At 43.5% G+C, this 21,283-nt stretch overlaps 1 protein-coding gene across 5 annotated transcripts in view; it reads right to left on the reverse strand.

Annotated features, from left to right (window-relative positions):
• NF1 (neurofibromin 1) overlaps nt 1–13,766 on the reverse strand; it is a 103,054-nt gene extending 89,288 nt beyond the window's left edge. For all 5 annotated transcript variants that reach the window (XR_012663595.1, XM_075112929.1, XM_075112927.1 and 2 more), the window contains exons 1-2: nt 13,423–13,766; nt 1,102–1,245 (exon numbers count right to left, since the gene is read on the reverse strand). Coding sequence is in view for 4 of the 5 variants with exons in the window: in XM_075112929.1 (XP_074969030.1) it covers nt 1,102–1,245; nt 13,423–13,482 (204 nt within the window). In the remaining variant the exon portion in view is untranslated. The remainder of the gene's footprint in view (nt 1–1,101; nt 1,246–13,422) is intronic.
• Between the last annotated feature and the right edge of the window lie 7,517 nt (nt 13,767–21,283).

The following is a 21,283-nucleotide window of genomic DNA, read 5'->3' on the forward strand; positions in this document are numbered from 1 at the left end:
TTGTTCCACTGAGATCTATTTTAAAAGACAGGTTTAGTGATGCTGCGAAGTTAAATATTTTGATGGATTTCCAGAATCATTTTATGGTTCCCTTGGAGGCAGAAAACAAAAGCAGTATGCAGAAGGAAACCATCTACGAAGACACATGGCTTTAAAGATTTCTCTTTGGGAACCTGTAGAAAAATCACCTGAATTTCATCCCTTCATACCAATGTACTGCCCTCAAGTATCAACTTTAAGTGGTTTAATGAGAGGCTGCGATCTCTATCAAAGAGTAAATAGAAGAGATGCATATCACACCTACACATTTTTCATTCACTTTTCTTACTGAGCAGTGAGGCATCCCTTTGGAGGTGTGAGTCTACAGTGGCAGTATTAGACAACAGATTTTTTTCAAAGATTTTTTTCTTGCAAGGTTGACTGAAATTCTTCTGGTTGTTAAAATATATATATTTTATACACACACAGACAAAAGCTAAAATAACCCAACAGCCTGGAAAATTCAAATAGCCTAAGTTTTAAATCCTTTTCCTTTCTTTTTCCTTCTTCCTTTCCCAAAATGATTCCTGGCAGGTCATGCTCTGGCAGGACAGATGAGGGGAAAAAGAAACCTCCCAGTGCTGCTCAGCAGCTCCTTCGTCCTCCTCTACAGACTTTGCTAGCACTGCTTCCCTAGCTAACTGAAGCACCCTTTCCATGTGACGGAAAACATCCTCCCCCACCTTCTAACAAGTAGCACATTCTCCTGGTATCTAACATTGCTCGGAGACCCAATGCAGTATTAGGTACCTTTATGTACCCACTCCTTAGCTAGCCACATACCTTCCCAGCTACAGACTATTCCCATGACTAACAGAAGATTCTCCTTAATCACCACCTTCCCTTAGATTTCTCTGCCACCACCATCTTGTTGCCTTTATATGCAACACAGCTCAGTGCTGTTGGTAAACTTTAGCACATGAGGATGAAAAGAAAAAATTAAGTGTAAAAGGCAAGCAACAATTTGACTTGATTGCCGGTGACTCTCTGCAGATTGTATAATATGAATAAATAACAACCATTTTTAAAAATCACCCAACAATCCAAAGTTAGAAAACTTACCATGTTATTAACATTTTTTAAGATGTTAGTGAGACCACTGATGACCAGGGAAAACTTGTACTTGGAAATGTTTATGAGACATTCCTTGTTGTGCTCCGTACTGACTTTGGTGTGCGTGTTCTGCTGGCTAGCCTTTATTGGAAGCTAAAAAGAGAGATAAGCATTATAAGTTTTTTTTAAATTGAAAGTTACATCTTTAAAGATGGGTTAAAAAACTTTGAGACACCAGAAACAACCTTGGAAAATATTGTACAACAGACAACTACAAACACATTATTTCATTTTCTCTACATTCACCTTTCTCTTATCTATAAAACAAAATGCTGAAGTTCACCTATTCCTTTTTCTGAATTGAAACTAAACCTCTGTTTTGTGATAAATTTTGTACAAACCAAATGTCAAAGCAATCAAAAGGAGCAGAAAAATGTAAGGCAGAATTCTGAGAAGAAATGTTTCTTTATTTCAAAAATTGGCTCATTAAATACCAAAAACCTTCACAAGGCTAATACCTGCAAGAAATAAACTGCAGCTTGAAACCTGAGGGGATGTAAAATAACAGTAGCTTACAAAGCAGGTAGGTTGGAAGGTGGTAACAGTGGTTTCATGCGAGCCCTCTACTTCACAGGACAGAACTGGCCAAGAGGTACAAACAAGTCCCAGGAGGAACAACCACCGAGAGCCTCTGCAGGTCTTAAGGACTTGGGTTACTTAGGGGTCCCTGTACAGACACACCCCACCGCTAGCCAGGTGATGAAGTCTCAGACTCAAACATGCTTCAAGCACTTGCAAGACAAACACAACTTGTGACCCCACGTTACCTACCCTGGCTCAACATCCAGTGGTAAAAACTCTACTTGAAATGCATCTTTTCCAGGAAGGAAAAGATCCAGAGTAACTGCACAAACCCGAGATGTTTCTCCTACTGTGTGAACACTAGGCACTTTGTTTTATGCTGTACCCAAATTCTTCAAGGGTCACAAACAAGTCACTTCCCAAGCACGCACTCACTTCCCCTGCACGCTCCTCACTGGAGTCAGCTCGCTACAAACCACTACGAGAAAATGTGGGACGCAATTCTTTGGAAAAATTCATTTTACTGAGGATTTATATTTTTTGAAAGGAAACAAATGTGGGAACAAAAAAGGAATCAGTATTATCACCTCTTCTTACAGTTCACATGTGCCATCTGTATTTTCAAGCATGACCTAGGAATTCACTAGCTATAGAAACTTTAATTGCTACTGCAAGTTTTAACCGATTTTTACTAGAATTCTCAATAAATGCATATTCTGAAAGACACTGATAGCTCAAAGTAAACGCCACAATGTAATACTTTGCATTAGGAACAGTATCTTTAAAAAAGAGAGAAAGAAAAAATAATTTCAGAGAGGTTAAAAGAAGGATTCCAAGGAACTACAATCAGCTTTACAGCTGCAAAATGCTTGAAGAGCAACCTTCCAGGTTAGGGGTCTCTACAGACTTGGTGAGGGTACCTTCCATACTGTCATCCAGTTAAACTGCTGTCAGCAGTCATGAACATCTCTGCCAACCAGTTAACATTACTATCTTTCTTGATCAAAGCTTAAAGGCCCATATTTAAAATGCTAGATGAGTTGTATTACATGGAATATTTTTTTCAACGGTTTTGACTGCATCATTAAATGCAGTCTACTTAAAATTAACATCTTCCATTTGTAGGGAAATGGGCCTCTTTAATATAGTATCTAGTTTTTATGCCCAAGTGTAATTTCCTCTCCATACGAACTATGGTTTGGTTTGGGTTAAGTGTCATTTCTTTTGATACCACAGGCTAGGATCGCAATGGAAATTGGCTGGTTTTTTCCTCAGAGCATGGACGACTCAATTTTAAAAAGTGACTGAACTGCCATTCTAGATCACACCAAAGACCCAACAGCAACAGAAAGGTCCATGAGGAGTGCTTGCTTTCAATTCAGACAGTGGCTTAGGGATCTCTGGCACCAAATGTTGCATCCAGGGAACCACACTAAGGGACTACCCCTCCATAAAAAGGTCTGATGCTTTTTGCCTGCCCAACCTCCTACAGCAACAAGTTCCATCGGGCAATCAAGGTAATTTCCACTTCATTTTGTAATTCTCTTGCAAGTGTTCAGATTGTAATGATTTAAAACAGAGTGATGCATTTCAATGTGCTCACTTTAAAACTGGAAAAAGCAAAACAAACAGCATTTATGACTCAAGCTTTGTTTTCATTGTTGGATGTTACTTTTACAATACATTTCGGAAGTCATTAGTGGAAGATAGATACATTTAATTTAGAATTTCACCATCACTAGTCCTTTTTATTTCAATTTTCACATCTCTGTGCTGACAGCAGCAGAAAAGCTCAATACCACTGAGTGATAAAACACTTCAGAAGTGCCTCTCAAAGAAATTGTATCATAGATCTAGTTCTGTATGGGTCCATGCTATAGAAACATTGTATTACACGCTTTTGGAGCTTCAGGCCACTGCAACAAGGTCACCTAGAAGTAAAACTGCTTTTTTATACTACCATTTAAAATAGGAAACTACATAAAAAGGAAATATTAGCACTGTTTGGGGTTTTTTTATTTCTCAGCTATTTCCTTTGTGCACTCGGACAACCTGGAGCATTATATGTCCCCCTAATGGAACGCAATGCCAGTGCTCAGTGACCAAAACCAAACTATTTAACTTCTATACAAATGTTCATTAATCTAAACATTACAAGAGAAAAAGAAGGAAGAAAAAAAAAAAAAAAGAAAAAAGTTGACATTTACTTTCATTGCCTTTCATTTTATTTTAGAAAAAAAGACCGACACAAATGGTTTCCTGTATAGTTTTTATTTGAATTAGAATCAGAAATTAAAGCACAAAGCTAAAATATAACTGGAGCTTCAAACTATTAACACATGCACCATTTTCAACGCATCCCCGTTTAGCAAAGGGATAGCCCACTATAATTCAGCTGTTTTCACCATTGCAATAGTAAGCAGCAGTCAACAACCTTCTAACTACAATGGCGCACATAGAACCCACACTGAGGCATGCTGCTATATACCCTCTCTCTCTAATCCAGTTTGACTAAGTCTCATTAAGGCATCAAGTAAGCTACAGAGGACAGGGAACTATGGCATTTTGGTCTATAATTTGCCTTATTTTATGCACTGGACAAAGATAAGTAGATGAAATCTGGGGTCTTTCCAACCATCAAATTTTAAATCTTTTAAGATCAATTAAAAAAAAGAACATTGCTGCAAAAGACAAGGAAAAGCCATTAAGCAGCTGAGCCTGACAGTTGCGATAATAAAGTAAAAGACCCAGTGTATCCTGAATTCAGGAGACAAGTCACCTTGTATATCAGGTATCACTGAAACAACTAGAAAAGCAAATCTGTAAGATGAAGAATCAAAGTATCTACCAGCTTACACCAGCCATGCAAGCTCCCTAGTTGCTAAAACACATTTTTTGACTACATACACAGCTTAAGTCAAGCTTTGTTTCTAGAAATGCATTTATGACTTCAATTTCTTACTTCAGTTCCTGGGAAGGTTATGGAACTGGTCGTCCTCAGGGCCATGACAAGTCAAATGAAGCACATGATTGGGAAAAGCCAACATGGCTTCACTAAAGGCAGATCGTCCTTGACAAACCTGGTCACCTTCTACGACAAAGTGACTTGCCTGGTTGACATGGGGCGGGCAGCGGACATTGTCTACCTGGACTTCTCCAAGGCTTTTGATACGGTTCCCCACGGCCTCCTCCCAGAGAAATGAATGTGTTATGGCCTAGACAAGTGGTCTGTGCAGTGGGTGGAGAACTGGCTGACAGGCTGCACCCAAAGGGTGGTGGTAAATAGCTCCTTTTCCAAACTGGCAACCCATCACTAGTGGGGTCCCCCAGGGATCAATATTGGGCCCAATGTTATTCAACATCTTCATAAGTGATCTGGATAATGGGATCAAGTGTAGCCTGATGAACTTTGCAGATGACACCAAGTTGAGTGGGGAAGTAAGACACTCCGGAAGGGAGAGCTGCTCTGCAGGGAGATCTGGATAGGCTGGAAGAGCAGGCCAGCAAGAACCTTACGAAGTTCAACAAGGACAAGTGTAAGGTCTTGCACCTGGGAAAACATAATCCTGGAGTGCAGCACAGACTGGGATCCACCTGGCTGGAGAGCAGCTCTGTGGAAAGGGACCTGGGGGGCCTGGTGGACAGAAAGCTCAACATGAGCGAAGAGTGTGCTGCTGCGGCCAAGGCGGCCAACAGGATGCTGGGTTGCATCAAAAAGGGCATCACCAGCAGAGAGAAAGAAGTTATTATCCCGCTCTACTCAGCACTTGTCAGGCCACACCTGGAGTGCTGTGTGCAGTTCTGGTCCCCGCTATACAAAAAGGATGTGGACAGGCTGGAAGGGGTCCAGAGAAGGGCCACCAAGATGATCAAAGGACTGGGAAGCTGCCATACGAAGCTAGGCTCGTTCAGCCTTCAGAAAAGGAGGCTCAGAGGGGATCTCATCACCATGTACCAGTACTTAAAGGGTAGCTACAAAGAAGATGGAGACTCCCTTTTTACAGGGAGTCCCATGGAGAGGACAAGGGGGATGGACACAAGTTGCTCTTGGGGAGATTCCAACTGGACACGAGGGGGAAATTTTTCACAGTGAGGACAGTCACCATTGGGAAATTTTTCACAGTGAGGACAGTCAATAATCTCCCCAGGGAAGGGGTTGGCTCTGCCACATTGGACACTTTCAAGAGTCAGCTGGACAGGGTGCTGGACCGTCTTGTCTAGACTCTGCTCTTCTAGAAAGGTTGGACTAGCTCTGAGGTCTCTTCCAACCTGTGATTCTGTGAATTTAAGAAGCCCTGCTGACCTATCCACAACTTCTCCCAAATCTGCTACTGATAAAATACCAAAACTGAACCATTCTCACAAAGTTCACTAAATGCAAAGAGATAACAAAGCACTATAAGTAGGAGAAAAAGCAAAACAGATCATATATTATTTTCTTTACATTTCCAAAAGGCATACAACAACAGACAAACCTTCAAAATAGAGATCTGAACCTCATAACCTCAAGAAGAGAGGATCGTTAAGACTAACCCAGCTGAATTAGTGGCTGTTAAAGGATATTTATTTTTTAAATCAATATTTATTACCCAAAAGATGTAAATTCCTCTCTCAACTTGCCAAATTAAATTCTTCCATCTGCATGAAAATCACTATTATTAAAAAGAAATATAATTTAAGGAAAAAATATGACTAGGCCAACTCACAACTACACAAAATCATAGCACATAATCAGCTGCTAGCACCTCAGTGCCAGGGAAGGTTATGGAGCAGATCATCTTGAGTGCCATCACACAGCATGTACAGGACAACCAGGTGATGAGACCCAGCCAGCATGGGCTCCTCCTTGACTAACCTGATCTCCTCCCATGACAAGGTGACCCACTTAGTAGATGAGGGGAAAGGTTGTGGATGTTGTCTACCTGGACTTTAGCAAAGCTTTTGACACTGTCTCCCACAGCATTCTCCTGGAGAAACTGGTTCCTTGTGGCTTGGACGGGCATATTCTTCCCTGGGTGTTGATCTACTTGAGGGTGGGAAGGCTCTGCAGAGGGATCTGGACAGACTGGATTGATGAGCTGAGGTTCAACAAGGCCAAGTGTCGGGTCCTGCACTTGGGTCACAACAACCCCAGGCAACACCACAGGCTTGGGGAAGAGTGGCCCAGTGGAAAAGGCCCCGGGGTGCTGGCTGACAGCCAGCTGAGCATGAGCCAACGGTGTGCCCAGGTGGCCAACAGCATCCTGGGTTGTATCAGCACTGGTGTGGCCAGCAGGAGCAGGGCAGGGATGGGGCCCCTGTGCTCAGCACTGGTGAGGCCCCACCTCAAATACTGTGTTCCGTTTTGGGCCCCTCAGGACAAGAAGGACATTGAGGTGCTGGAGCGTGTCCAGAGGAGGGCAATGAAGCTGGTGAAGAGTCTGGAGGACAAGTGTGCTGGGGAGCGGCTGAGGGAGCTGGGGGGTTTAACCTGGAGAAGAGAAGGCTGAGGGGAGACATTATCGCTCCCTACAACTACCTGAAAGGAGGCTGTAGTGAGGTGGGGGTTGGACTCTTCTCCCAAGTAACAAGCGATAGGACAAGAGGAAACAGCCTCAAGTTGCACCAGGGGAGGTTTAGATTGGATATTAGGAAACATTTCGTCACTGAAAGGGTTGTCAAGCTCTGGAACAGGCTACTCATGGAAGTGGTTGAGCCACCACCCCTGAAGGTATTTAAAGGACGTGTAGATGTGGCGCTCAGGGACACGGTTTAGTGGTGGACTTGGCAGTGTTGGGTTAATGGTTGAAGATCTTAAGGGTCTTTTCCAACCTAAATGGTTCTATGATCTTAGAAAATAATACCAAAACAGCGCTTCAAAAGCTTTTTCAACACAAGTTTGGCATCTGAAAAATTACTGTCCCTAAGCATTAATAAGGCATACATTATTAACCATTCTACAATGGTGTCTGGCAGCCAGAACTTCTCTGGTCAATTTTCTGTCTACAGTGATATCCCGGTGGTCTGTAATCCTGCTGAATAGAGAAAAGGCAAAGGTTGTCCTATGTCTAATCACTCTTACCTATCTGTTTCTGGAGATAAAAGCATTTCAGTCTCTTTGGACTTGTGAGACAACATCTTTGCCATTTTAAAATTAAAAAAAGAAAAAAAGAAAAAAGGCAAGTACTAGGCTGCTCCAGAGGAAAAAAGAAAAAAGAATTAATGTGCATTCTTAACAAGATCTTTACAGTCAAATTACAAAAACTGGCTTTGAAACTTTAAAGTAAGTGCTACTACAGAATTGCAAAGCTGTTTAAAAAGCGAAAAGCATTGTGGTATCTGATAGTGTGCGAGACTGTCATATCTTTGGAAGTGGCCTCAGTTTAGAGACTGATGTGCTTTTATCCAAAAATGTTCAGTTAAGGAATCCTTCTTTGATCATAGATGTTAATAACTGAGAAAAATGGGGGGCTGTTTTCCATGTCTGTAGAAGAGATGAGCACCTGTTTCAGGTATCCTCTAGTCTGATGCAATAAGGTACAATCTATTGCTAAATGTACATGGACATTGATATCAAACTAACAACACTAATAGGCTTGAACATCTGTAAGATATTCCACTCAGGCTGTTGAGAAAGGCTAACATTAAGCCATAGATTTTTCTTTATCACCTCTAATTAATGAATACAAAGTTTAATCAGCTCTATTTAGTAAAAGACTATTTAAATTTCTTATTTTGAGAGTAATGGAGCAAGTGCAAGTGCTTTAGCACTTCAAACAAAGTCACTACTTCAACTTTTTTTGTGTAAGATGCAATTTTGCAGAACATTAAGAATTCAAATCTGACAGATAAACCTTGTTTGCCACAGGATTCAGAATGACTGCTGTTGAAATCACTATCCTGACAAACCTCTTAACATAGACAGCAGTCACTACCCAACCATGCACAGGTACTCCGCAATCCAGCACTTCCAAGATTCAACCTCCCAGTGGTGGCAGACTGCAGAGCCCTCTCGCTGCCTCCACCACCTCCACCTCATGAAAGGCACCAAGGTCAAAATCACCTTTGGGGAAGGGAAGGTGGGAGAACATTCCAGGGGATTCACCTCGGGGAAGGAAATTCTCTGCTTGTCTATAATGGGCTCATCATTTTCAGTAAACAGCTGGAGATGCCTGAATGCATCTGAGCCGTGTGCCTTTCATTCAGATTCAGGAGAAGGTAACAAACATAACATCGAGGAAATAAAAATCCCTAGTGCTATGCTTAAGAGCATAGAAACCTACGTAGCTTTTCCCTTTCAAGTAATTTCTCAGAACTTCTTCAGTAGACTGTAACACGCAGATGTACTGGTGAGAGACAGAAAATATACACAGCACCACTCTTTCCTCAGCATCAGTACTGTCAGAACCAGAAACAAATCTCTTTAAAAATCAACAGGCATCTTCCAACTATAAACATGCACTGCATTATCTTCTAAAGAGGCATTATTTAGTAAAAGAACCTCACAACTATGCCTTCAGAAGGACACAGAACTCTGAAAATATTTTATATAGGTCACTCTAAAACAAATATTATATTTTCAAAAGGTTAACTAAAAGTTGGTCCTGTATGGTCCTATATTTACCCATACTGTTAAAACAAACTGCTGTGTCAAATAAGGAAGGATCATCGAATCACCTCGATGCTTTTCAGACACTCATTAATGGACTCAGGTAACATGTGTTGCACACAGGCCATTCCTTTATCTATTCTTTAGGATGCCATCTGTGTGCAGTATAGCACTCCGTTTTGAAATACATTACACACACTGTTTTAAAAAAATAAGATCAAAGCTGCTTCAGGTTTACGTTAGAGAAAGATGAAACAGCACACTTCGTGCTTAAGAGAAGTGTTATAGTCTGTCTCAGTTCTCAGCTCCTGTGGAAATCTGTTTCAGACAGATTAGTTGTGGAAAGAAGTTCCATCTTCTGCACAGACCAGCCTTAGCTTACAGCAAAAGATACCATTTCACTTGGGGAGCACAGTCAGCAGAACTCCCGTGAAATACTTTGAAATACATCTTATTTCTACTAGTAATTTCTTAACAAGCCAAGAAGGAAATGGAAAACACAAAGCTGGTACTTGCAGCCAGTGCTTTTTCAGGTCTCTGATCCTGTATAGATTTCAAATACTGCAGAGAGAATCAACAGGAGGAGGGAATATTTGCTTTAATTCAATGTCTCTTAATGAAAGTAAGAATGGAACATTACTGGAGCCTACTGGCTTCCAGTTTTTACAAAAGCTTTCTTAACTGAAAGCAAACATATCTCATAAACTGCAAATGGGGAGCCTAAACTATAATCCACATATTAAAGGGCTTCTTTCTTTAAAGCATATCATAAATCACTTAAGTCACCACAGGTTTACACAGGATTAATACCTTCTATTATATTTGATAGTTTTAAAACAGTCTAGATTTAAATGGTTTGGGCAGTAAGGCTCTTCTGACTATGCTTAGAACTATTTCACTACTGTACCAGCCTTCCCATGATTTCAGCTTGTAAGACATTTAAAAATACTACAAAACTAGAGTACATAAAATGTTAAGTGACCGTTTCCATAGGAAAAAAAGATAATTTTATTTTACAAAGACCTGATTACGCCTGAAATCACAGAGAATTTCACTAAAGCATAGCCTAGCCTCTTTGTGCTACTGCAGCCTAATTCTATCCCAATCACTGAAAGTTTCAAAAAATATAATAACTAGCACTACATACAAAATCAGTCAAGAGGTTTCCTGTGTGCTATGTAAGAAATGTGATCTAGCCTCGCATGTACCATCAACAGCTTCTTTCTGCACCAGCTGAAACCTTCACGCAGTCTTGAAGGGTAGCTCAAAGAAGAGTGCACTGCAGCAGTTGTAGTCTCCGAAGTGAGCACAGCTGGGCAAGGCTGGCAGAATATTGGAAAAATTTATTCAGTGAGCCAGCCATTAGTTAATTCATAAAACTATGCTTGCCAGTCATTTTATGCTCACAGAATTGTACACACAAAAGCAGATTTTGGTTAAAGCAGCATTTATAACAATAAACAAGAGTAGACAAGAACAGACTGGTTTGCACTGATTTTTCTTGTTTTCAATACAGATTAGCATTCTCTCAGTTTGTTGTTTCTTCTGTCTTAAAATGAATTCAAGCACTTAGCAAATGAATGAAAAGCCTGTCTACATCTATAAATTTTGGTGAAAGATGGTTATATTTTCCTCCTTTGTAAAGGAAAGAAGAAACCTTGAAAAATGTTGTCTTCTCCCACACAGAAGAAAAAAAACAACCCAAACTAAACAACCCACAACAAACATGAGCTCTCCTTTCATATTCAAACATGCTGATGATATAATAAGTAGAGGCTCCCTCCATGCTGAATCAAGAGGTCCCGCATTGAGAAGGGCAGACATAGCACACAAAAACTCAAAAATGCACTATCACCACTAAAATAACGTGCATATATTCAGCATATTTTATAAAGTATGAACTTCATGCTCAAATGAGCAGCCTAAAATGTAACAGGTAGATAAGCTAATAAGCACAACTAGCCAATAAAGTCACAAACCTAGGGAGGTACAAGTAGTGCATAAATATCACAATGCATTTAGTAGTAGCGATGGTGTCACAATAAACAGGCATTTGGGTATTCACTCAAGAACAGTCACCCCTCCATCATGAAGATCACTGTCAGAGTAGGCAAGGCAGAGGAAACAATGTATTAAAAGCAAACAAACAAAATTAAGAACCCCGACTTGAAATTAATAAATGAGAGAGAAGACTTCTCACAAAAAAGTAGAGATTAATGTCTCATTCTTGCTTCACTGCTTCATTCACTTGATACAATATTTTTAAAAAACTGCACTGCTTTAAACAAAAATATGCAGCAAACTAATCAAAATTTTGTAAATAGCACCTATCATGCGAGCTACACTAAGACTACAACAGAGAAGACGGTATTTGATGTATATTGTCCCTGCAACTCCAATATCTTAGCACCTCAAAAATCAGAACAGCTTTCTTCCTATGAGGAGAGGATTCCTCCCATACACCTATCTGTAACTATCCCATAAAACGTATCGAAAAATAATTCTTTTTAAAAAGCTGAAGCTCTTAACTCCTAACAGATGTTGGCAAGCCCAATTCCACAATATACATAACAAAGCAAACGACAAAGCCTAGGGCCTTTTAACACCAGTACACAAAGAAACATTTTCTTGCATTACTGGGAGCATAATCAGTACCATGCTTTTTAAGCTTATGGAAAATATGATCTATGACTCAAGATAAGGGGTGGGGGGATAAGTTAAGTATGCAAATATGCCAAAGATGCATTAGAAAAATCTGCATCATTTTAATGTCAGAAGACAAAGATTAATTCTTCATTTTTAATATAAACTTCATTTACAGCAGCTTTAATAGAAATGTAAAAAGGAACAGATGATTTTTATTCAACCAGGCCAATCTTTCTGCAGATTGATAAAACTAAAGCATCACTGAGAGGCACATATGATTTTAAGGCAGGTGAACAAAACTCCATGTATAGAACCAGCTTAATGTTTCGGATAGAGGTTACACTGAACAGGGTCTCGCAGAGCTGTGTCTCATGTGACACAAAAGCTGCACTCACAGTATAGCAAAATGATGCAGACAACAGAAACTGCTCCTTCAGCCTAAACTGAGCTCCCACTTACACATCAGGAAAGCATCTTTCGAGTAGAAATGCAGAGTCTAAGCACTAAGCTTAGCCCCACTGAGAAAGTCATGCCACCTAATCCCAGTAAGCAGTTTCTGCATGTGGATCAGAGAAATACAAAGTCCAAGGCCAACAAATCCCTCTTCCTTCCATTCAGAAAATCCTTCTCCTAAACTACTAGCGCTGACTGTTGCAGAGAGAAGTAAATATGTATCACAGTAACAACACTGGCTAGAAAACCCTTTTCATTCCACACAACTGTGCTCCCAGGGATGTGGATGAAATTTCCCAATGACATCCACCGTTATGCTATGGGGAACAAGGCAGAATTCATGCTGAGCAGTTTCACGTAGTCCTCCTTAAACTCATCCCTAAGGCTTTACCTCCTTTCTGATGAACGAGATGATGTAAAGCGGAGAAGTAAATTTCCCAGGAATGTCTACGAAAAGCAAACAGACTTTGGGAAGAGGTGGGGGAGCAGAAGCGAAGAGGAACCTCACCGCCCCGCTCCCTGCACAGAACTGATACGCCACCGCATCTCGAGCGGACTGGCACAGGGGAGGCCGCTCCACCGCCGGGACCGGGATCCCCCCCTCCACAAATCGGTGGGAAGCGTCAGGTTGGCTGCAAGGGAGAAGAGGCCGGCAGGCAGCACCCGGCCCCACCCAGCCACCCTGCCCAGCACAATGAGCGCCTCCAGCCGCCGCCCCCCGGCCGGGGCCGAGCGGGGGGACCCACCGATGAGCCGGGCGCTGGGGGGTGGCCCGGCTCCCTCGGCCCCCACCCCGGCACGGGCGAGGAAGCCCGCGGCAGGGGGAGAAGACAGGCGGCAGCGCTCCCACCCGCCACCTCCGCCCCGGGCAGCGGGGCGGCCTCTCCCCGCCGCTCGCCCCCTCCCCGCCCGCAGCGGCCCGCCGAGGCCCCTCACCCCCGGCGGCGGCCCGCCCCAGCCCTCCCCGCCCCGCTGGCACCCTCCCCCCCGCACCGGCCCCGGCCCAGCGCGGCGGGGACTGTCGCGCCGCCGCCCCCTCCTCACGGCCGCCCCCCCGCTACCTGCTCATCGAAGCGGTTCACCACGGCCTGCACCCACTCCACCGGCTTGTGGGCCGCCATGTCCCCCCCTCCGCCTGCCCGGCCAGGGAGGGGGGCGGATCCCCGCAGTGAGGGCGGCAGGAGAGGCGCCGGGCGAGGGGAGGGTCTCCGTATCCCTGGCGCGCTGCGGGGCCCTCAGCTCCCCTCAGCCATCAGCGCCCAGGGCCCGCCATGACACCACACCGGAAGCGGGAGCCCAGGCCGCCCCCGCCCGCCCGAGCAGCACCAGCAGCAGCGCCGCGGCCGCCGCGCCAGGGGGAGCGCCGAGACTCGGGCGGCGGCGGGCGGCGCCTGCGCGGCCGCGGGGACGCAACGCGCCTGCGGGGCCGGGGCCGGGGCCGCGCTGCGCCTGCGCGCTCCGCGCCCCCGCCCTGCGCCTGCGCCCCGTCCCTCCCCGCCGGTCTGCGCCCTGCCCGGTGTGTGTGGAGGGGAACCGGGGGGCGCACCGGTCCCTTGCGGCCCTTCCCCTGGCTTCGGCCACGCGGGGCGGGAGCCGCTCCCCGGTACCCCCGGCGGGGCGAGGCCGAGTGCTGCCCGTACAGCCGGTGCCAGGAGCTGCCTGGAGCGGAACCTTCCGGCTGAGCCTCCGGGCCCCACACCGGTGCCGGGTCCCGTGGGTTTCAGGAGCTGCCTGAGCTACCGGCTGCCCCATGAGTAAAGCTAGAGAGGGCCTGAGTAGGTGGTTTGTCTCACAAAGAAGACAAAAGGTGTTTGCATGTGAGGCAAACTGGAAAGCTGGGAGGGGGGCAGTTTCCTTCTGGCCCTGCCGTGTGTAAGTACTGTTACTTACCCTGCAGAACCAGGGAGAGAGGCAAACACCCCTCACAAGTTCAAAAGTACTGAAATAGTGTGAACTACTCTTCAAAACAGAAGGTTTAAAAGTCTCCCTTGAAATTATTCAGTAAATTATTGTAAACCAAATTTCTATCCCTTGACCGCAGATCATAAGAATGTTTCGCCTCTCCAGACTTGAGGCGTGCGTTGGTCTAAAGCTTCAGTAGGATTTTACAGGATGATTTATGCTTTCTCTTGGCAGAAAGACAAGGCAGTTGGCAGACGCTGACTTTATTCAAATCGCAGTGGCCATTTCAAAGCCACTGTGCTTGACAGATTATCTACAATTTTGATATTATACGCAGACTGGAATGTATAGCTGCATTTTACCTTTTAAACAAAAATGGATACTCTTTTTATAAATTGCTTTGTTTAATGGCTTCTGTTACATCTCAAGGCTTCACTGCAGACTCTAGCAGTAACTAAAAATGTGTAATGTAGCGCACAAAAATTCTTCCCCAGCCTGGTTATACCGTACCCAGCCAATTGCTTACTCTTTGTGACTCTCAAAAGTAGGATACACAGATAACAGACAAACAAGCATCCACTTCCAGTTTCCTTCTTAGGAAACTGTTAATTTGTTTTCCTCCTGGGTAGGCAGAAGCAAAAAATAATGTCCTTTCATGCTAAAGCCAAGTTAAAATTCTGACAATATAAATAAAGATGCAACTTAAGGCAAGAGCTCTTGAACATAGAATTTAGAATTGTCAAATGCATGGTGAAGAACTGGAGAATAAAATGGACTGACTTTTTGTTACTCGACCCCGCAGGGGCCTTCATTTGTCTTGGAGTGTCCTGCTGTTATTGTAACACCTATTAATAATTACCAGCAATAGCAATACAGAATATATTCTGATGTAACTTTCCTTGTAAAAAACAGACAATGAAATTCCAGTAATTCAGACTCACAGTATGAACAATTCCCTTGCATTCTAGCCCCAAAGTCAGGAACTTGGTTCACAGCAAATATTTGAAGTGACAGATGTTTCATAAAAACATGAAAATCAATTGCAAATATTTTATTTAGGAAAAAACCCAATTAATTGGTTGAAGAATAAATAGTAGTTTTCTGTCTGTACTACTTGTGGCACTATCTTTCAGGAAATGCAAAAAGCATTCTGATTTATACAAATTCTGAAGTCTTAATATCGGGCTGTTAAGGGCACAGAATTTTGTATTATTCATTTGCTGTGTACAACAAACTATCTGTGGTGTAAAGGCTATTGATTCCTTTGCATTAGAGTGCATTATAATGGTCAACAGTAATGTGTTTCAGAAAGATTTTTAAAACTAAATGTTGTCTTATGTTCTAGAAAAGTCTATATTGGTTATATATACTCATATCCAAATCAAACTTACATGGTGTGGTATATATTTGCTTAAGTATCAAAATTTTAACTGAGCTGGGTGGTGAATGAAGCTGGTCCCTGGAACATTTTCTAATTGTATTTATATGTCTGAGCACAAAGAAAGGCTCAGCCAATAACCACGTCAGCAAGAGAGCAGTCTGTATCACTGCATCATTTTATAAGCATTTCTTATTCTCCCCAATGTTCCCCTTGAATAGGTAAATGGTTACTTTGAACTCTGGAAAACAGGATGAGGCTAGGGGTCTGTTCTGCAAGGCTCCCAGCTCCTATGAGCTTTCTTCCCTGTACAGGTGTGCAGGGTATCCAGGAGCAGGTCAAACACCGAGTTCCCTGAGATGACTGGTTCACCGGTTCACTCTGCACTAGAACCTGTTTGAACTGACAGAAGAGGCTTTGTCATGGAGAGTATAAAAGCAGAAACAAACACAAAACGCCCAATGGATTCAGTGGAGCAAAGATCTTACCTAGAATTGTTTATTAACTTTTTGCTAAAACAAACCTCTAAGAGCTAGGTCTCATCCTCCTCATACTCAGAAACTCCTCCAACAGTCCCGTGGGCCGGCAGAGAAGTAGGGGCAGCAGCATTTGGCAGAGGGGCAGTGACAGACAGCTGGAAATTTTTAACACCTGCAGCCAGCTCAGCTCTGTCTGGAAGGGGGTCTCACTGTTTGAAATGTCAGCCTTAAAACCAGTCTAAGACTGTATGGAGTGAGGAGTTACTCAGGCCACAGACGTACACTCTCCTCCAATGCTGTCCTGGCTGGAGATGGGATTGCTGCTTGTCCTTGACCAGCACCTGCCACTGGGAGGGATTGCATGAACACTCTCTCCTCCACATTGTATCAGGTCTGCGTGGCAAGGTTTTGGTAGTGGGAGGGCTACAGAGGTGGCATCTGTGAGGAGCTGCTAGAAGCTTCCGCTATGTCCAGTAGAGCCAATGCCACCTGGCTGGCCAAGGCCGAGCCCATCAGGGATGGTGGCAGCACCTCTGTGATAACGTATTTAACAAGGGGGAACAAAAAAACCCAAACTGTGCAGCTGCAGCTGGAGAAAGGAGTGAGAATATGTGAGAGGAGCAGCCCTGCAGACACCGAGGCCAGTGAAGGAGGAGGGGAGGAGGTGCTCCAGGCACCAGAGCAGAGATTCCCCTGCAGCCTGTGGTGAAGACCATGGTGAGGCAGGCTGGGCCCCTGCAGCCCATGGAGGTTAGCGGTGGAGCAGATACCCACCTGCAGCCCATGGAGGATCCCATGCCGGAGCAGGTGGATGCCCAAAGGAAGCGGTGACCCTGTGGGAAGCCTGCGCTGGAGCAGGCTCGTGGCAGGACCTCTAGGCCCATGGAGAGGGGAGCCCACGCTGGAGCAGGTTTGCTGGCAGGACTTGTGACCCCGCGGGGGACCCACGCTGGAGCGATTTGTGAAGAACTGCAGCCCGTGGGCAGGACCCACGCTGGAGGAGTTCATGGAGGATTGTCTCCCGTGGGAGGGACCCCATGCTGGAGCAGGGGAAGAGTGTGAGGAGTCCTCCCCCTGAGGAGGAAGGAGCGGCAGAGTTCAGTGATGAACTGATCGCAACTCCCACTCCCTGCCCCTCTGTGCTGCTGGGGGGAGAGGGAGAGAATTTGGAGGCGAAGTTAAGCCCAGGAAGAAGGAGGGGTGGGTTGAAGGTGTTTTAAGATTTAGGTTGTATTTTCTCATCACTCTACTCTGATTTGATTGGTAATAAATTAATTTTCCCCAAGTCAAGTCTGTTTTGCCCGTGACAGTAATTGGTGAGTGATCTCTCCCTGGCCTTATCTCAACCCACAAGCCTTTTGTTGTATTTTCTCTCCGCTGCCCAGCTGAGGAGGGGGAGTGATAGAGCAGCTTTGGTGGGCACCTGGAGTCCAGCCAGGGTCAACCCACCACACACGTGCAGACAAAGTCAACCAGCTTTATCTCATCCTCACCTTCCTCACTGGCTTGAACTAAGTTGGCTCATTTTGCTGATGGTGGGTAGATAGGAGGGCATGCCTCAAAACAGTTACCCATTTTTCCCAGCAAGTCTATTGCAATGCTTACAGACAGTGCCTATACATCACAGCAGTGCAAGCAGAGCACTCCCTCCACTGACATACCTTTCAAATTCCCAGCAGACAGCAGTTCTGGGATTGCTGAAGGCCAAACGACTCCTGCTGGGCCCTTCCTCCATGAGTCTGTCAAATCTTCTTTTTCAACTCTTTATGTATTTGACCTCTAAGTATCCCACAGCAATCAGGCAGGAATAATATCCACTTAAGGCAATACAGCCACAATCTTCATAGGGATCTCTACATTCTGCCAAAATCTAAACAATAATAATTCACGAGGGGGCAGGAAAGGGCTTAAGCTTACTGATACGCTTACAAAAAACATCTCAAAAAGCCAGAAAGTAATCAGGGGTGATAAGATTAGCTGAGAGAGAAGCATCTTGGGAACTTTTGACTTAGGGAGAAAAAGGCAGGCTATTTCTTCCCTTCAGAATTTACTAAACAAAACAAACAGTTCTTCTTCCTGTTTCTCATAGTATTTTTCCCAGAGCAAATCTGTTCCCTAAAAGCAAACATGACTTGCTGTAGTATTCCCAGATTTTAGACAAGGGGAAACTTCAGAGGTTGAATGGCAATGTTGGAAATTCTTATAGTGTTTCCCCCAAACTCTTTGGAAAATTCCAGCCAGTATTTGGTAAAGGTTGGTCTTTCCCAGTGCTCTCTGCTTCCTTTTAGTTGTTTCCTCTTCTTCCTAGGTTCAAAACAAAGTGCTCTGAGACCCACTATCCTAGAAGCGATCTGCTGTCCTAGGAAAAAACACAGTATCTCTACTATTAATTTTTGTGCTAGACCCTATCTGTTGGATAGATGAAAACTCACATGATTTTGCCCTCCAACAGGCAGATACGCGACAGTTTGTAACTAGTAGTTAGATATTATTTGCAGATAAATCATTCCAAGTTCCCTATGTCCAGATAACTTCTGGGCTGTGGTACCATTTCTTTAGCAGTTCTTGGCAATCTCATGCTTATGTTTTGGGATGTATTAAAGGCACCTTAGCAAGACCTTCTTAATGCACTCCCTTAAGCTAAAGTAAACTAGTAAACTAAAATAAGAAATTACAGTCTAAGGCGTTCACAAAGTCTTGTCAGGCTTTAGTGTGAATGCCAATGGTTTTTCCTCACTAAAAATTTCCTGATGTGGCTGTCAGAAGTGGCGCTGGTGGCAGGAGTCACACGTAAGAGGAAAGTCCCTACTATGTGCTCTATTCCCTCTCAGCATAGGTTTACACCTACTAAACCCTGAAGAGCCAAGCCACTAGAAGTACGAGTTGGAAATTTATCTATGTGGGAACAGTCCCTCTCATGAAATTTCCAGACACCGATATTTCTAGCCAAGCCAAAAAAATGCCACTTCAATCACTTCCTTGGAGGTATTATGGCACTTCTGCTTTTTGCCTGAGTAAGAGGATGGGGAACCAGATGAGAAATTTGTGGCACACAGAGCAAATGACCTGGCCAGATCTGTAGTAAAATCCACGCTAATTCTCAACTCACTCACTTTGTCCTTTACTCCAGAGTAAAGGCGTTGACCCTATGTTGTTAGATAGCATCATTGAACAACACAACTTCCAATAAAATTCCCTTTAAAGCTAGAAGCCCTTAAGCATTTCCTTTCTTTCTGATATGTTTTACCCTTTAAGATTCAGTTAATTTCTAGATACCACCTACAATTTACTCAGGAGATCTGGGCCTCTATTTTATTATGCCTGAACTGGCTCTTGGAGGTGACACTTCTCTTGGCTTCTTGCCAGAGAATATGTTGGGATTTTTCCCTCCTATATCTTTATGTTTTGCTTTTCTCTACTTTGTATTTTCCACTCAAATTATTTATTTATTAACCTATCTTTTTTTTCCTATTACTCCCTGAAGTCTCTGTTTCACACTTCAATTTCTTCTCTTCATTCCTCCCATCCCACTTTCTCATTTTCACCAGCATTTCTCCAACACTCCAGCAGTGCCTCAAATATGCTAATTGATACTTTTAAATTTCTATTTATCAGCTTTGGTCCAGAAATCCACCCCCACTTATGGAGCCATTCCTCTGTAAGGCGCGGGTTTGGTTTCAAGTCCTGATGGATAGGGTATCATTCTGGAGGAAATGTGCCAAATCTGGGATCAGCGTCAAAAATATTTTCCTACTGTTCTTAAGTGAAGCTAAACAAACAAGCTTAAGTAAATGAGGAAGGAAGGGAGGAAGGAAAGGATCTGCCAAGTTATTGGTAAGAGGTGACTTAATATTTCTAAGCTACAAACCCCTTAAACATGGGTTTTAATCTAAGAGCTGGCAGGCTCCCAATGAAAGCTGTGCAGCCTCACTGGCAGCGCTACAGCTCCTTCTCCATTGAGATACTTGGTTGTTCCACCCCCTTTTGCACGGTCTCCAAGAGGACGCTGCTCTGACAGGTTTGTCCATTAGAGGGCATTAGAGGCCACTAAAATCCCTGAAGTTTGAACCAGCTACAAGAGAGGAAAAATCGACCGTATTTCTTTTTGTTTGATAAGAGAGTGGTGGTTTTGTATTCTTTCCACGCCGTGTATCATATTGACTTATCTGACATGTGCTGGACTGATTTCAAAAGGTGAAGAAACTTTTTCTGAAAGATTAAGCCATGGATTTCGTTTTGTATTCTCTGCTTCCCAATTCCTCCCTGACTGCAATAGGATCTGTCAAATATGAGCAGACCAAGCAAATGATCTGACTAGACTAGTAGTAATCACAAAATGATAGATTATGATTCAGAGAAATTAGAGATTCTATACAAAATATTCACACTGGAAGTTTTAACCCGGAAAGTCTAATCAGCAAAGGATAATTAAAATTGTAGAACATTGTTGTACGCAATCGATTTCTAAATGCAAACAGTTCTATTCCAGTAGAAATCTCATTTGGGTGCAAAACACCAGGAATTTAATCCCTGATACTTGATCTGATACAAAGAAATTGTCCATTATCAAGGTGTCATAAGAGCTCAGATATTCTAAAGGAACTTAATGGAACAGATTATTTTCTGAAACTGAGGATTATGCCATGCACTGGAAATGGATAAAGACGTATTAAGTTACTGTCTGCCATTTTGCCTTAGAGTTATAAACAAGCTCCTTGTCAAATCCTAGTTAAAATTTGTTTGATCACAATCTCCCCCTCATGTGTGTGTTTAGGTTCTGAAAACTTCAGAGGAATGAGATCAGTTTGTGTATCTGCTTTTTTTCTTCCCCTAGCAAGAAATGCCTTTCCAAGATATAACAGTCATTTGCAGAGGTTAAGTTACTTAAAGATTATAAAGCAATATTTTAATTGTTCTGGATGACTAATCAGATCAGCCTAGATTATCACATTGCCCCACAAGATAATTCAATGTTATCACTTCCTTTCCCTGAAATCGTTTCCTTACTTGTTTATCATACAACAGGGGTCAAAAAGAGGAGAGGAAGACCAGATAGGCCTTGTGACTTTAGTACTGACTGATGTTTTCTGGCATCTTTTCTGAGTTATCTCACAGAAAGGGCAGGAGTTTTAGTCACAGAAACAAAGCCAAAGGTCTGGAGCA

The sequence above is a fragment of the Phalacrocorax aristotelis genome, chromosome 18 (assembly GCF_949628215.1).
Source record: "Phalacrocorax aristotelis chromosome 18, bGulAri2.1, whole genome shotgun sequence".
NCBI lineage: Eukaryota > Metazoa > Chordata > Aves > Suliformes > Phalacrocoracidae > Phalacrocorax > Phalacrocorax aristotelis.